Raw genomic sequence first — 17,791 nt, 5'->3', positions numbered from 1 at the left:
GTTTGTTGGTGTCTCCTATGCCCTGCCCCTGTTGGCCTTGGCCCTGTCCATGTCTCCAAGAGTTAGGATTTCTCTGTAGGCTGGTGGCAGTGCTTCAATGATGATGACAAAAGCAGCTATCATTGATGGTAATAAGTAACACAATTCATGTGGCGAAAGTATATTATAAGCTTTTATTAATCAACTATCAATTAGAACAAAGAAAAAGAACCTTTATTCCTATTAAAGGCCAACTGACACACAGAAAAGACTCCATTGAGCCATAGGAAGGAATTCAATGTAAATAACTTTTGTTGCCACCTCCAAAAAGGGAAACAAATCTTTAATTCATCCACTTGAAATATAAAAAAAGCAGAAAACTTAACTGTCTAAGTAATAAATCTCTCTCTCTCTCTCTCTCTCTCTCTCTCTCTCTCACACACACACACACACACACACACACACACGCCAAAATGAAAAATCAACTGCAAGTCTACATTGTTACCAGGAAAGCAAGAAACAGTAAGATGGTCCTAAAGAAAGGGATAGAATATTAATGTTTCCCTTAATCTCTGACTGGTCAAGATATGACTTATTTAATGCTCTTTCTGGTTCAAAATGGAAACAACAAATTTCCTCTGTATACAGAAAGGACAACCATCTCTAGGATTTTATTAAAAAGTAATTTCTACATAAATTTTGAAAGAATAAGTATCTGCAAAAGATTTTCTCATTTTATATAACTGTTAACTTGGAAAAGAAGATAACCTCCTTTCTGAAATGTATGACTATCATTTCATATAGAAAAAAGCCAACTTTTTTTGTATTCTTTATGGTATTGCAGCTCATACAATTAATACTGTTTGTTAAAAGTTCGCGTTTTGCAAGCCCTATATTCACAACTTATATAGTAATGTTATTAAATTTATAAAAGTGAAGAGGAATTACCACTAGGTCATTAGATGACAAAAATAAGATGCGGGTGACACAATCCTGCAAGGTAGATGCTATTTTCTTCATTTTACATAGGAGAGAAACAGGCTGAGAGCTTTCCCCAAGCTGGGATTGAAATTAAAGTCTGCCTGACTCTGTGGCCTTAGTGCTTTCCACTACACCAGACATTTCACTTTTAACTGCTCTTTGTCTGTGCAATTAGAGGCCCTTTTGGAATTTTGGAACTGACCTTTGAGATTAAATAATACTAGCCAGCAGGTAATAAGTGTGATCTTACATTATTCATGCTCTTTGGTTTTTTTCTTTCTCATTATTTCTCAGAACCTGGGGAACTGTTCATTATCTCTAAAGTCTAGATCAGGTTCTCTTAAACTTTTTCAGCACAATAACAGCAGAATAGAATAAACATGATTTTTTTATCTTCATAATTCAGATCAATATTACATTTGATTCCATAACATATTCATGTTTCTCTCTTAGAAATCAATTAATAAATTATTATAGAAATATGCAGCACATGTATGCTATGTTATCACAGATCCAGACTCATGGTCTCATATGGTTCTGCTAATTTTTGTAAGCAAATGTTTATATATGATTTTTACATATGACTAGAGGCCAGTTCTATGGGAGGTCAGCCTCATAATCATACTGAAGTAACCCCATGTTCCTGTAACAAGCTGAGAATGTCCTTACTTCCCAGGAATGGCTGGTCAAGAATTGGATTTTGAAGTGGTTCTAAATCAGAGAGGACATTTTACTAATGTAGCAATTTGGACTCACTTCTAGAATAAAATCAGCCCTTTGGGAAGTGATGGAGGATTATTTCTCTAGAATATAACAAGCTGTCAAGTCACATACTGAAGACTGGGCCTGGGAAAGAAGATTACTAAATCATGTAATAATTAGGTAACAACTACTGTAAGAACTAGTGAAAAGGATAGCAGAAATTGATACACCTTGATGAAGTTACATTTTTACTTTTTATGTCATTTAATTTGCTCAAATGATGCTTTATAATTTACATAAGCATTAGACATTTACTTTTATCAGTGTGTCTTATGGATGATTTTCAAAAGGAAATATTACAGTATAGATTTGATTAGATCTATCAAAGAGTTAAACCCTGGCACTTTTCTCTTCTAACTCAATTTTTATTCTTTCTTTAAAATAAGTTTTAATTACGGTGGAGGGTCTCGGGAACAGGGTGAAAAAAAAAATAAAAAAAAATAAAATAAGTTTTATTTCAGTTCTTTTTCCTCTCATTTATGTTCTATAATCCCTCTTCCAGGGTTGATTTAAACTCTTTTAGCTATTACTTCTTATATTTTCTTCTATATCTCTAAAGCATGTACATGTATTTCTACTTCTTATTTTATCAATTGTAGACATTGCCTATTTATTTCATATTATGGCAGTTGAAAAATCATATCACCTCTCATCACCAAAACCACCATCACTCTCTTTTTCCTCATCTTCTCAATATACTTGCATCCAAATTTATGGTTAAATCACTAGTCAATGTTGGACATTAATAATAGGTATTTTTACACTGTGGTGTTTGTTTTTTACTCATAAAAGTTTTTTAAAAATAAATTTCATTGTGTATATTTAAAGTATGCAATACAATGTTATGTGATACATATAGACAGTAGAAAGATTACTATAGTAAAACAAATGAACATATCTATCATCTCACATAGTTATCAATTTTATTTTTGTTTTTGTGGCAGGGCAGCTAAAATCTACTAATTTAGCATGATTTCAATATACGGTACAATTTCATTACCTATGGTCCTCATGTTGTACAACAGATCTCTCTCTAGATTTGTTCATCCTTTATATCTAGTACTTACAAACATGTTTTTTCCTGAAGTCGTTTCATTTTTTATTAGCTTGGTTTTCTATACAGTTATCCTTATTTTTCTCCAAATGCTGGAACAGCTCTGTCAAATGTCCAGCAATTATATTTCCAATCCTAAAGCACATCAGATAAATTGCTAGGTCCACATTATATTCGAGCAACTCACCCTGTGCCATGTAGCCAGCTCTAGACTGGGGACATTGCTTTCTCAGTATGGTACTCAACTGGCTTCCACAGATACTCCTTTGCTACTCTCCTGAACTGGATTCTGGTTTCCTGGATTCTATGCCTTTCTTCTTTTGGTTTACTCCCACATCCTCTAGTAGAGACCTAAGAGTCACCTGTGACCCAGTTTTCTCCTTCTACTAACATTGAGATGACCAATCCAGTAAATTTTGCCTTCTTAAAAACCTCTCCAATCTGTGTCCTTCAATCCATCTTCAGGGTCACCACCCTGGGCCAGGCCATCATTAGCTCTGACATTGGCTTTTACAAGGTCTGTTTTCCTTGAGGTTTATGCTCCCAAACTACCTTTCTAAACTATATATCTGATCTTGCTGTTACCCAGATAAACCTTTAAAATGGATTTCTCCAGATTTCAGGATAAAATTCAAACTTCCTATCTTGACATAAAAGGCCTCTATAATTTCTCCAGCCTCATTTTCCCCCAATTCTTTCTTGCCTTGTGTATTGAAACAATACTGAACTTATTTCAGTTCCTTAAATATGCCTCATTCACCTTCTCTGGAAATACTGCTCATTCCGCTTCTGGTGAACTCTTATCCTTAAGTCTTAGTTGCCATGACATTCCTCAAGAAGGATGCTCCATTGAGTGTTTTGATCAAAACACCAGTGTCTTCCCATACATCATAACGGACAACATGCTTGATTGCAATTACTTGTTCAGTGTCTGTCTTTTATGCTCAAGAGTACATAAGTTTATTCAATTGCTATTTCTCCAGAGACTAGCAAAATACTTGGCACACAATAAATACTCAATTATTTTTTCATTAAAAAATTAATGAATATTGGGGTGCAAATTCAATTTCCTAGAGGAGCTAGATAGGTAATTTCAATGTAGGGGACAGCCTGAGTGGGATCTATGGTAAACTAGGTATGTTCCATCTAAAGAGCCCAGACACTACACTGTTCCATCTAAAATTGTTATCAGTTGGAACATGAACCCTACTAGATCTTGCAGGGTTTCTTTTAGAGAAGTCAAGAATCTGGATTCTTGTGTGTGTGTGAAATTTAATACAAGTTGGCTAATACCTCATAGAACAAGAAATAGGCAGTTCAAAGAAATCATACCTACTTGTTTCTGATCTCTGGATAGAAGTTAGATTTGTACTGCCAGTCCTGATGTGAGGATCAGTCCCGGATTTCTCACTATCTTTTGGAATCTTTGTAAGGATGCTGGGCTGATGCCTCCTATTTTGTATATGAAACAGAATTTTTCATGCTTCTCTACATAGCAGCCCCTTTCAATATTTATTTTAATAGAATCATTTTCCCAGTTCTCTATGATTAAAATCTTTCCTTGATTCAGCCTTCTTGTTCATCCACAAGTCTTGTCAAACGCTAAATTCTAGAAGGCCTTCCCTCAGATTAGTAAAATGAAAATTGGGACTTGGAATAATATAAGCTTACATTTATATTGCCAAGACTGTATCATTCTCTAGTTATATAATTTCTTGGTAAATTCTTTAATATCATTGTGTTTTGGGGACCTTAAATTTAGAATGAGGATAACAAAACCTATTCATCAGGATTGTTCAGAGGACAGTAAAGCTATTGCATATGAGGTGCCTAGCACAGAGAAGTTAATCAATAAATATTTGTTGCATTTCCTGCCTTCCCATCTGCACTTAGCTTGTTCACCTATCATCTTTTCAGTTTATACTGCTAATGCAGTGGTCCAGACACATAAGCCAAAATAGAAGACTTTAGGAGAACTTGCCGTTGGTATCTGTTTCTCAGCTACCCACCACTTCAAGAAGAAAACTGACAAATTGCAGGAACTTTATACATTTAAGGCTCTTAATTACTTTTATAGATGATACTCCTCTATAATCCTAACTTTCATGCACCCCACTCGCCCACTCTCTCAGCACATTGAAAGATGCCACTTCTCATTCTTTCAGCTCACTGATTCCAGGATTTCTTTCACACAGTGAAACCTCTATTGTTTGAACCAAATTTCAGTACCCATCATGTCCCTGAAGTCCTACCAATCATCACCATCTGTACCCATATTTTCTTCTTTCTTTCTCATTTCAAAGGATGAAGTGTGTCTGTCCCCCTCAAATGTAACCCCTTCATGAATTCTGTGACTCCATGTTCTTCTGCCTTTAGGAATTTGCTTCTAAAATTATTCCATTAATTTCCTGAATCTAGTTTTTCCCCCTTTCTTCTCATTATTCTTAGTAGTGTACAAATGTGCTTTCATGTCATTGACCTTTCATGTGTGCCAAATAGAAAATAAAATGTATCTTAATCTCACACTCTTTTCTAGCTTGTACCATTTCCCTGCTTTCTCTAACACAAAAACCTTGTAATAGAGATGTTTATACCCATCATTCAATTCATTGTATGGCTCTCATCAAGGCCACCAATTATTTCCATACTAGCAAATGCAATGGTCCCTCTTCTGTCATCTTAGCCAATCTCTTAGTTTACAATCTCTTCTTAAAATACTTTCTGTTCTTTTCATGGCTTCCATGACAACATACATTTTCTTGCTATATCTTCGACAATTTTCTTTCCTTACTTTCGTCCTCTATCAATAGCAACTCTTTCTAAATCTCCTTTCAGGTCCTAATCTCCTATCTCCAAATCCATTCCATTAGCAAATTCTGTTATAAAACAGTCTGAACTCTTCTCTTTGTCTTCACTACTATTGACCTAGTTGAAGCCACCAACCTCTCCCTTGAACAACTGTGACGACCTCTAATCTCTGTATGTATTCTTGACTTGCCACAATGTATTCCCACTACAGCCAGAGTGGTATTTTAAAAATATGAGGAAGTTCATATGTTTTTGTTTTTAATCCTTCAAATGGCCCCTCATGTCACTTAGAATAAAATATTAAGGCATTTCTTAGCTTACTTGAACTTACATGATTTAGCCCCATTCTCTCTCTCGTCATCTCTCCCACCTGCCTCTCCTACCATGTGTTGCACCACTCTTCCCCCTCTTAACCACAGAATCAATGCTATCCTTTAACAAGAAAACATAGGCAGTAGATGTACATTCTGCATTTTTTTACATAGAGATTTTACTGAGATATAATTTACATATCATCAAATTCATTTTCACAAATTCAGTTGTTATTATATTCACAGAATTGCACAACCATCACCAATGTCTAATTCTAGAACATTTCCATGACCCCTGGAATAAACCTCCACATTCCCTACTTTGTCTAGCCCCTGGCAATTTCTTTCTCCATACATTTGCCTATTCCAGAAATTTCATATAAACAGAATCATACAGCAAAGGGCCTTTTGTGACTGGCTTCTTCATTGGGCATAATGTTTTCAGGGTTCATCCATGTTGTAACACACCTGCCTTCTTTCTATTCTTTAAACATGCTACACTTATTTCTACTTCACAATGTCCCTTTTGCCTAGAATGTTCCTCCCAGATCTTGCACGGTTGACCTCTCCCTGTCATTCAGAACTCAATATAAAAGATCACTCCTCAGAAAGGCACTTACTGTCCTTTCAACCTCAAGTAGCCTCCCAGCAATTATCCTGCTTTATTTTCTTCATGGCATTTGCCACTCACTACCTTACATTTCCTTTTAAAATCATTTATTTATTTACATTTTCCTTTGCAGCGAGGTAGATTTCATGAGGGTAGGAACTTATTGGTCTTGCTCAATAATGTATCTCCAGCATATAGAATAATGCCTGCTCATAATTGGCACTCAAGAAATGGTTGCTGAATGAATAAAAAAATCAATTGATATATTTTACCTAAAATTTTGGTTTTTAAAAAACTATTGTTTCCCAAAAATTGGCCATAAAAATAAGCAAATGTATTTAACCAGATTTCAATGAGATTTGATATTTGGGTAAAGGTTAGAAATAAGTGATGTCATGAATGTCTTCTTCCTCATTATAGACTGGTAAAAGATTATAAAACAATGCAAAAAATGACAGTGGTGCTACAGATATAGCAATTTCTCATTGATTAAATTAAGAGTTGGTGATATTTCAAACTTTTTAAATAATAAAACTTTTAACAAAAATAGGAATCTGAGTAAGCCCAAATTATCTATTTTTTTCCACTTAAAACTATGCTTTTGCTAATCTGTCCTTCATTTCATTCTTTCTTATGCCTCTTGAGAGTCCACCTACATTATTTATTTATTGAAAAAAAACTATTCATTTGAATGCCAAAATAATTATAATAAAACAACAGATTTAAAGAAAGATGCTTCAGGCAAGAGATTTAAAGAGTCAAACTTTGATTATTTATGTGTCACTTATGCATACATATGAGATAGTTTTATTCTGGATATGGTTTTATATATTCAGAAACATTTTATACTTCTGGCACTGGAGGACAGAATAATGTGCCATAGAAATCTGTGAGGGTGTGAGACAGTTGAAAGGGTCATTTTTCACCTTTACTTACACCCAGAATTTAAGAATTTTCCCTTAGGTAGATGTGGGGCTGCTTGTATAAAATGCCAAGATTATGGACAATTCCATGTTTATGAAAGACAAACACCTATGGGAATTGTTAACATGAAATTTTAAAATGAGACAACTTTATTACACAAGTAGCAATGTTTTTATTCTGCATTTGCAAATTTAGGCCATGTTAAATCTAGAGCAAAGCAGTTCATATTTCCCAATCATGACAATTGTTTAAGCAGCAATTATAGTGATATAAGTAGTTTCTTTCATTTCAAAAAGATTCCTTTTTAGAAGAAAAGAATAAAACAATCAGTGATTATTCAAGTTTTGATAAACTAAAATCACAACTGTGAAATAGCATTTCAAACTTTGTCACCCCAAAATCTTTCTTCTGTGGCTTCTTTGATCTCATTAGTCCTCTCACAAAATAAGCAAGTGTCCTTGATTTAAAATAATTATATTTAAAAGCCTAAGAAAAACATGGTCTTAGACTAGCACATTTTAAGTTGCAAATATCAGTGAATAAAAAGAAGAATCAAGAACGTTGAAGATATATAATATGTAGAATATTTGAAGACAATTTTTTTTACTTGTCTGACATTCATTCCCTCTATTCCATTAGAACCTTGACCTTCCTTTTAAAGGCATCTCTCATTGCATATTATTTGGGGGAGGCAGCTAGAATTTTAATCTTGAACAATTGTCATGGCTACATGGGAGTCTTTGGAGGTTGTCATCCTTACAAGAGCAGCAGACTGTCACTGTGCTATGAACTCTGAGCAGCAATCTAGAACTCTTTTGGTTCCTGTCTTTTTCCCATGGAAAGTCCTTTAGGATTCTATTAATTTTATGACCCTGGATATATTTCCAATAAACATTCATATTTACCTACAATGGTCAGCTGGTTTTTGTGGCCTACAATAAAAAAACCTGACTAACAACTGTAAAAGCATATTAAGCAGGAAATGTGTAGCAACTTGTTAGCCAACTAAATGGTTTGTTTTGTTTTGTTATTGTAGTGCTATATTTGTCTTTATTTTAAATAAGCAAATCAACCTCATTAAAAAATTTTCCTTTTTTATTAAAACAAGCCACTTCTCTTAACTCAAGAGTTTTATGGGTTGAATATACCTTATCCAAAATGCTTGGGACCAGAAGTGTTTGGGATTTTAAAATTTTTTTGGACTTCGGAATATTTGCATGTACATAATGAGATATCTTGGGGATGAGATCCACGTCCAAACACAAAATTCACTTATGTTTCATATACACCTTATACACATAGCCTGAAGGTAATTTAAAATAATATTTTAGAATAATTTTATGCATGAACAAAGTTTTGACTACGTTTTTTACTGTGTTTTGACCAGGACCTGTCACATGAGGGATTTTTTAAGTGTGGCGTCATGTCAGATTAGGGATGGTCAACCTGTAGATTACTTTGCTGTTTTTAAAGTGCTTTTATGTACTTTACATTATTTGATCCTCACCACAATAGGAGGAGATGGACAGGAGCAAATCTAGATGGGCATCCACTGTAAAAGATGATGCTAAGGCTCAAAGGAGTTAAACAAGATATCTGAAGTCACATGACTGATTAGTGGCAGAACTTGTGTTAAATGTAGGTCTTCTCTCACCAGAATTCTTTACATTGTGCTGTAGTACATCTGTGATAATAACGAGTGACTACAGTCACTACTCTGCTTGTCAGAATGCTTCCTTCTGTTATCAGTCATTTTGTCCATTTAAAAAGAAACTCAAACTAGTGAATCACAAAATATAATGTTTGGAAAACATTTTAGAGAACTTATTCCATCATATAGCCACAAATATATAAAAGTATATTCCATGGTATCCCTCCTTTGACTGCTCCTAGAGTCAGAGGGCACATTACTTTATTTGAGAAAACATTATGTGGCAGCTCTAATTTATATGGATAAATACTCAGAGATTGAGAGGAAGGAAAAATGCAAAGAATGCGGTTAGGTGTTGGATTATGGAGAAGCCACATATATTATCTCATCTCACCCCAAATCACAGGATTAGTATTAACAATTAAAAATCTGTTAAGTGAGAGATTTATTTTCTGTTTGTGATGCATATGCAGATATGCTCCAATGTTTCCCTTTTTCCTCACCTCTGGCCATTGTCAAAGGTCTTATTCCTTGTAAAATAATGGCCAGTGTATCTGAGGGAGTTATTTATGCTGATATTTTATACCAGTGATAAAGTATTTAGGCAGTATCTTAACACTGTTTAACACAATTGAATTGCATTATGTATCTCCTAGAGACACAAGGAAGCCTTAAATTTTGTTGGGGGTGAATAAGCGGTAATGGTGGTGGGTGTTTATAATTTGTATAAGATTGTATAAGATAATGGGGGAAAGCTTTTCCAGTGACGTTCGAACAGAGACCTGAAGGAAATAAAGAAATAAAGGAGCAAGCCACAGGGAAAAGCAAGCCTGGCAGAGGAAAGACCAAAGGCAAAGTCTTTGAGGAAAAGCTCATTTGACATTTTCATGTAGGCTTGGCCCAAACAGCTCCAACACAACAGTCATAGCCCATTTGCTGGTCATTAACTCAGAGCTCCATTTTACCTGCTGGCTGCTGGCATGATTTATGTGCATTTTTGTCATTCATTCATGTTCTGAAGAGTTAGTGAGGATTTCTGCTCTTTCGTGGGTCAGTGACTAGAACCAGCTCATGACAAAATTTTCACCAGTCTAAGACATCCCTTTTTGATAAATCTCTGACTGCTTGATAATAGATGATCAATGTTTCAGCTACACAGCCAGCATGAGTGGCCAACATGGAGTAGTGAGCACCATGCAACTGTTTTTCCGCAGCCTGTCCCTGGCCCTGGCTTCCCAATGTCTGTTTTTTTCCCCAGGAGAAGCAATGGAGGCTAATTTTTCTGGTATTTTTCAGTTTACATACAATAGTCTATGCTGAATAGAATATTGTAAAAAATATGCTTTCATTTTTAATATATAGTTTTATGAAATTGAATTTCAACAATTGCTTAATTAAAACAAACTACTGGAAGAGGTTGAGTACTAGAGCTCAACTTCACGTACACTATAGATTATAAAGCCCCAAACTGATTGACTTGTATTAAGAAAACAATTACACATATGTGTTAAAAAAAAGTAACATTTTATAATAATTTTTTCTGCATTTCAAAAAAGTGTCTATTCTATTTTTTGAAAGTAGATATGCTATATCTATACAAAGGAAAATTTTTTGGCAATAAACAGGAATGAAGTACCAATACATGTTACAACATGCATGAACCTTGAAAACATTATGCCCAGTGAAGAAGCCAGCCACAAAAGGGCTCATGCTATATGATTCTGTTTATATGAAATTTTTGGAATAGGCAAATGTATGGAGAAAGAAATTGCCAGGGGCTAGGTAAAGCAGGGAATGTGAAGGTTTATTCCAGGGGGTGATGAAAATGTTCTAGAATTAGACGGTGGTGTTGGTTGTACAATTCTATGACTATAATAAGAACTGAATTTGTAAAAATGAATTTGATGATATGTAAATTACATCTCAATAAAACTTCTATATAAAAAAACCAGAATGTGCATTTATTACCTATCTTTTCTGGTGAAGAGATAGCATTGATTCTGTGATAAGTGTTTTCCATATCTGGCTGTTAAAGTATTCTTTTACAATAAAGTAATAAAATATATGAGAATTTTAAAATTTTTACTTAGCAAAAGAAGGAGAATGTCAGTTCTCACATTTTGCTGGATTTTGAAATCTGTGATCTAGTGATCTGGGTCACACTGAGGTAAAACTAGCCTGGAATGTAGACACCATAAATGTGCTTCCAGAAAAGGAGCATTTTAAGATTACATAGCTTAGTATTCAAATTAATATTTCTTTCTTTGGTTTTTCTGCTTATTATTTTTAAATATCTCTCTGACTTCCCTACATTTCACCAGTTTTGTTCCCATTCTGAGTGTTTTATGGCACTCTAATAGAAAGCTAGACCCTCACTTCTCTCATATATAAACTAGCTAATTTGTGGTTTCTACAAGTGAAATCCTCAAGACCTTAAATCTCAAATGCCTTGGAAGATTGGAAATATCCAGAACTAGCTGTCAAAGTGCTATACAGTAAGTTGCTATCTCCTTTTGTTCTGTTCATTAGAGCAAATAGGTTTTGTAAGCAATAGAAACCTAGATCAAAATCAATTGAGATGGTACATTTCTCTCATCCATGCGAAGGTTTTTGGCTTCATGAGCACAATAAAATTTTCCAGTTCTACCCCTGTATATAAAGTTGCCATGACTTTTGGAGGAAACAAAAATATTAATAACTTCTAGGCAAGTTCTAGCAGTGTTTATACTATCATTTTACTTTTCAAGATTTAATATTTGTTTCTCTGCAATTGTCTTTTTCCTTTCTCTGCAAGGGTATTTTTATTTTTATTTTTTTTACCTTTTGGTTTTAACTCTCACTTGTAAGGGTAAGACTCTTAAAAATTCATATCCAACTCAGATCTCTCTTTTGAGTTCCATTATAGTTTGTTTACTCCTTTGTTAGATACTTCCACTTGGAAAGTTTTATTTGAGAAATCAATGTCTAAAAGCAAGCTAAAAGTAACCACGATAGTTAAGAGTCTAGAAAACATTTTTTTGAAAAAAGGTGAAGAAAACTTGGAAACTTATCTTAGGAAAGAGAACTATAAGGCAAAGTATATGAATTTCTTTAAAATATCTGAAGGATCAAGGCAGTAATTATGGAAGCATAGTTCCAGGGAAAGCATGCCTTAATAACCTTTGTATCACCCTGAACTCCTAGCCAAGTGTTAGATGGATAGATGGATGGATATAGGACAACATCATTGACAACTTGCAGAACTTTCTAAGAATTAGAACTCTCCAATAATATAATGGTCTGCCTCTTAAGTGAGTGATTTTTCTCCAGTAATAGAAATGGTCATGAAAAGACTGGATGACTTTGCAAGAGAAATAATAAGTAGACTTTTCTGCATTGAGTGGAAAGTTGGACTAGTTGTTAGGTATGGGCTCCTGAAGAGCAGTGGTCCTTGCCAACACTCATGGGACACAAAAATTTCTGTTATCGAGATTTTGATTTGCTTTTACTGTGTCATAACCTTTCCTTTCCTGACTAATACATAGTTTTTGGTAATAATTTTGGATAGCACTATAACATGCCATCTGGCCTAAGGAAAAGTCAATTAACTTTACCAGTCTGGATATACTTATTAATAATAAATTGAGGACCAATAATAAATAAATAATCACCAAGGTTGCATCTCCTCAAAATTATATAATATTGTTATTCTGTGAGTCACGGAAATTCTCTGGGGAAGCAGTAGTATTATCACAAATGTGTTGATGTAACTGTGTAGAGTCGGAAACCTATCACTTTTTATGGGCAGGGAAATGTTTTACTAGAAGATGCCTTTGGAGATTCAACATAAAGTCATGCCCTGAAATTTCATGTTGAATAGTCAACACCTAGAACTATCCTGAGACGTTACAAAATCTTACTTTTGTTTCATTCAAAGTAGTTAACATGGAAATCTTACTTTAGCTGTGATAGGAGAATAATAAATACCAGTTAGTGAATATTTTTCTATTTCAGGTATTCCACATGTATTATCTCACCCAATACTCTATCATCATCTATATCAATCATCTGTCTATACACAGGAAGTGGCACTGTTATTTCCTCACATTTGCTAATGAAGAAATTGAGGTTTCCAGAAAATAAAATACTTTGTGAACCAAATAGCAGTGCTAGGATCTAATGCCACGTTTGTTTGTACTGAAAGCCCAGGTTATTAACCTCTAAAGTATCTGTAGAGTAGATTGTAAACTTTTAAGTAAAGAAAACTTTGAAAGTATGGTGCTCCAAATTTAATCCTGTTCTCTTATACATATGGATAAACTGACTTCATCTAACAAATTTGCTCACCATGTCTTTTAGTTTTGGTCACATGTTGGCTTTTCCTAAATTATTTATATTCTCTTTTTAAAAGTTCTTCTTCAGTTTCAAGAAGTTTCTCTGCAGTTTTTCTCTTTGTTGCTTTTTTCACATTTGCCTTCCCACACTACTTCATATATAATATGCACCTGTTATGGTCTATTATTCTGTCTGTAATTTTAAGTTCCTAATTCAAAATAACAAGCAAAACAGTACTAAATTATAAGCTGTGTGGGTTTCTATCACTGTGTGAAAGGCATGTCATTTTATATTTTTACCTTCTACTACAGAAAATTAAGACACACAGATTGAACTATTCCTAATCGAAATACTTCCTGTTCTTTTATATCTATTTTTGTATCTTTACTGACACACTCTTGACATATCTTTCCTAGTGCCATTACCTTGACTTTTTGTTCTGTACTTGTTGTATAACATTTTATAGTAGAGATTCATGTCCACCTAGAATATTCCCTGTACAAAATATCAGAAAGCAAACAATAAAAACATATATAACAGAAAATTCTTATGATAATGTAATATCAAGAATAAAAATGGCTATCATATTGCTCAACCAATCTGAAATTACAATAGTAATAATACCACAGGAATACAAAGAAAACTGTAAAATATGATGGCCAACAAAAATACTTTAATCTAACTTTAAAGATCCAAATCCTCAAATATCTCAATGCTTTGCCTACAAGTCATTAAAAATTATACACACAGTCTTTGATTTAAAGCAACTTTTCCTTGTGAAACAATCACTTTATAGCAGTTTGTCTGTAGTGCATATTGTGATAATCTCCCTAACAGTCCTTCCACACCTTCCCCTTACATTGTTGCCAGCAGTCACAACTCCACAGAGGTGACCCATTGTTATTAAGCCCAATCAGGGCAATCCCATTTTTCTTGCATAATAGCTTATTCTGCAATCAAATAGCAAAGAAACTGGATCTGTGACACAATTAAGGCCAGTGAGATCTAAGGACAAGTGTTGAGGAATAATAGGGCAAACACATTTTTGTCCTTTTCAGAAAGAGTGTTTCAGGTTTCTCTTTTGAGATGTTGTGGAAGTGAACTCTAGAACTCTTTTAGCCATTACTACCAAGAGAGGCCAGACAAAGGTAGTCCCCCATAAGGTATATAGGTACATAGAAACAAATCAATTCTGGATCCTGTCCTGAGATGGACCTTCCACTTATGTGAGCCAATCAAGCCTATGCATTCTAAAGTACATTTGGATTGGGTTTTCCATTACTTGAAACACACATAATGAACTCTAGTTGATACATCATCATTCCTTTTGATTTTTAATTTCTTATTTTTTTTCTAGTAATGCACAAATATATCCATGTACTATAATGATCATATCCCAATGTTAGATCATTTAGATCGTATCTCAATACATCATATACTTTAGAAGAAACTAACTCACAGGGAAGTTTTATGAAAGTAACAAAAGTGAATCTGGGAACTTAAAGAAACCTTAATTGATTATGTGAAATATCTTTGAAATAGATAAAGCATGCCAATGACACAAGATAATAATTTATTTTTAATTCTAATATGTTGGTAAAGTATATTAAGTCTTTGGCACACTTATATTTTTATTTATTGTTAGGCCATTGTTTTAACTAATGAAATAGACAAAATATCTTAATATTTATCTTCCAAGCCTATGTAAGCTCCTAGTGAGTTGCTTCATGTATAACACTCTCCAATGACATTATCTTACTAATATATTAAGCCAAACAATGCAATGTGACTTTCAAGACCTTTCAAAATCTGGATCTGCCCTACTCTTCCCACATCTTGTTGAATCCACCCACGTGTAATTGCAGTTCCAAACTCTTCACAACTCTGCTCTCCCCCTATGCATCTTAAATTTTGCACCTGTGCCTTTTGGTCAAGTCTTTCCTTCACCTCTCTAAGAATGGAATTCTCTCCACACAGAAGTTCAACAACAGTATTTGGTTCTTTGCCTCTGATTACATAACTGAGCACTCATCCCTCATGCTTCAGTTTTTTTTTTTCTGTACTTAGGCTGTCATATCCTGAAGAGCAGGGATTGAGATTTATTTCTCTTGTACTAAAGCCTCAAGTACCGTGTAGCAGAGTAGATATTAAATAAATGCTTGATAAATTAACCTGCTTTTACTATTTATCTTACAGGATCTTTTGAATGGATATAGAAAAAGATTTTAAATAACTAGATTGGCCTAGGGTTGCCAGATTTAGCAAATAAAAATACAGGATGCCCAGTTAACTTTGAATTTCATGTAAATAAAAAACTATTAAATGGATCCCATACAATATTTGGGACGTGATTAAACAAAAAATTGTTTGTTTTTTAATTTAAAATTCAAATTTGACCAGGTATCCTTTATTTTATGTGATAATCCTAGATTGGCCTGACCTAAAAACAAACAAAAAAATAAAACCTGTGCTTATGTTTCTGAATTAGAATGAAATACCAAATTTATGACTCTTTAAACCTCATATACTTTTGCTAATTAAGTCTTAAGACTGAAGTTCTCTGCATTATTGTACCAGTCAGGAAAAACAGAGACTCAGTATCCATTAGGTAAAAGTCACCATGAGTGCCTTTGTACAGGGAGTTGAGAAGAAATAAGGTACCATCTGTTCCCTTAAGTAGTTCCTCCTGTGGTAGAAAAGACAGTCCATTTCAGACTAACCTCTACTCGATGTGCAATCCTAGAGCTAATCCATGTGACCAACAATTTTTTTAGGCCTAACTTAGCTCTCCAGAGGAAAGATCCCAGATTACACTATACACACAGGTTGTCAAAAATAAAGACTATTGTTTTTGAAGTACACAGTACATAGTTCCTAACTTTGAAATGTTATTAATATGTAAACACCATAATTCATAATCCTAAATGAAACCAATTATTCATATTTTGTTTTGATCAGTACATTGAAATCTCAGATTCTGATAACGAAGTTCTAGTTTTTATTGTGGAAGATTCTTTTTCTGGTTACTGGACATTTAATTCACATATTTTTTAGCATAAACAATGGAAATGGAGGGCATGACAATTATTTCCCTTTCTGAATAAATCCTTCACAGGTAAATGACATGCCGACTACTTAATCTGAGTCACTTACTGAGGTGACTGTTAGGATCCCCTGGTTTAGATTCTAAACCTCTCTGCTGTATGGTCTTGATCTGCTTTAACTAATTTCTTATTATGCAATCTTTTCTGCAATGGAGAAAGAGGTCATAGGAGACCTGGTTTGCTTTGCATAGAACAATGTTATAATGGCTCTGTGTGTGTGTGTGTGTGTTCATGCATTGGATAATTAAAATTTTTAGTAAACTGTTTTTACAAACTATATGCCACGTATATTGAGTGATGCTTGTAATAATAAAATATTTAACTCCAGGAACAGAAAACATGTTTTTCATAATAGTATTACTGTATGTGAAAGCATTTTTCAGACTTAGAACATATAATTCAAGGTTTTAAAATAATGTCACCTTACGGCACAACATAAAAATTTTCAGTTCTGGAGTAGACAGTGTCATATTTTTCCTTTCTTTTCTAAACATAAGCTATGGATGCCAACCCTCCAATGGAGACCATTTTAAGTGAAAATAACAAGGCATAATCCATAAAATGATGATTTCCAAGAAGTTCAATTGTTCATTAATATATCACATGAAGTTACAAATGGAGTGGTATTAGAAGGCAATGAAAATATTGGGGAAAGTTATATCAATTTCAATGATTTGTCAATTACCCAGATAGGATATAATTAACATTGTTATTATGCTAAGTCTTTGAAAATTATGAAATACTCATTTACAGCATACATTTTAGGTTTTCAAAAATTACCTTGGGTAGTTCTTCAATTTGATTGGCATCTAGATAAAGCTCTTCTAATGTCCGTTCAAAGTTAAAGACCTCTTTTGGCACCTGCTGAAGACTGCAGTGGGAGTAATCTAAAACTGAGATGATTTCTTCTTCACCTCGGAAACATCGGCACGGCACAAGACGGCCGATGATTTTCCGTTTGGTGGTCATCTCCAGGCACTGCACTAGAGAAAAACAGGAAAAAAAAAACCCTTAATTGCACTTGTCAGGCATTCTTATAATATTTAAAGCATACAATATTAATTTAGGTATATACTTTATAATTCTATAATGCTTTAAACTTTATAGTGGACACACACGTGTATTATATCATTGAATCCTTAAACAGCCCTAAAAGGTTTGTGAGATAGGTTAACAAATTAAAAAATGGACTCAGAGAGGTTAACAGACTTTCCATTACCACACAGCTTTGGAATGACAGAATTGAGGCAGAATACAACCTTCATGCAGTTTAATGCCAGCATCATGCTTACA

At 34.0% G+C, this 17,791-nt stretch overlaps 1 protein-coding gene across 6 annotated transcripts in view; it reads right to left on the bottom strand.

Moving 5' to 3' along the window:
- Nucleotides 1–17,791, bottom strand: part of LRRC7 (leucine rich repeat containing 7) — a 510,593-nt gene that overhangs the window by 321,072 nt on the left and 171,730 nt on the right. For all 6 annotated transcript variants that reach the window (XM_075999319.1, XM_075999317.1, XM_075999305.1 and 3 more), the window contains one exon: nucleotides 17,279–17,481. In XM_075999319.1, the coding sequence (XP_075855434.1) occupies nucleotides 17,279–17,481 (203 nt within the window). The remainder of the gene's footprint in view (nucleotides 1–17,278; nucleotides 17,482–17,791) is intronic.

This window comes from Microcebus murinus, chromosome 2 (assembly GCF_040939455.1).
Source record: "Microcebus murinus isolate Inina chromosome 2, M.murinus_Inina_mat1.0, whole genome shotgun sequence".
In the NCBI taxonomy this organism is placed as follows: domain Eukaryota; kingdom Metazoa; phylum Chordata; class Mammalia; order Primates; family Cheirogaleidae; genus Microcebus; species Microcebus murinus.
The sequence above is the reverse complement of the archived record's forward strand: the minus strand, read 5'-3'. Positions and strand labels throughout refer to the sequence as shown.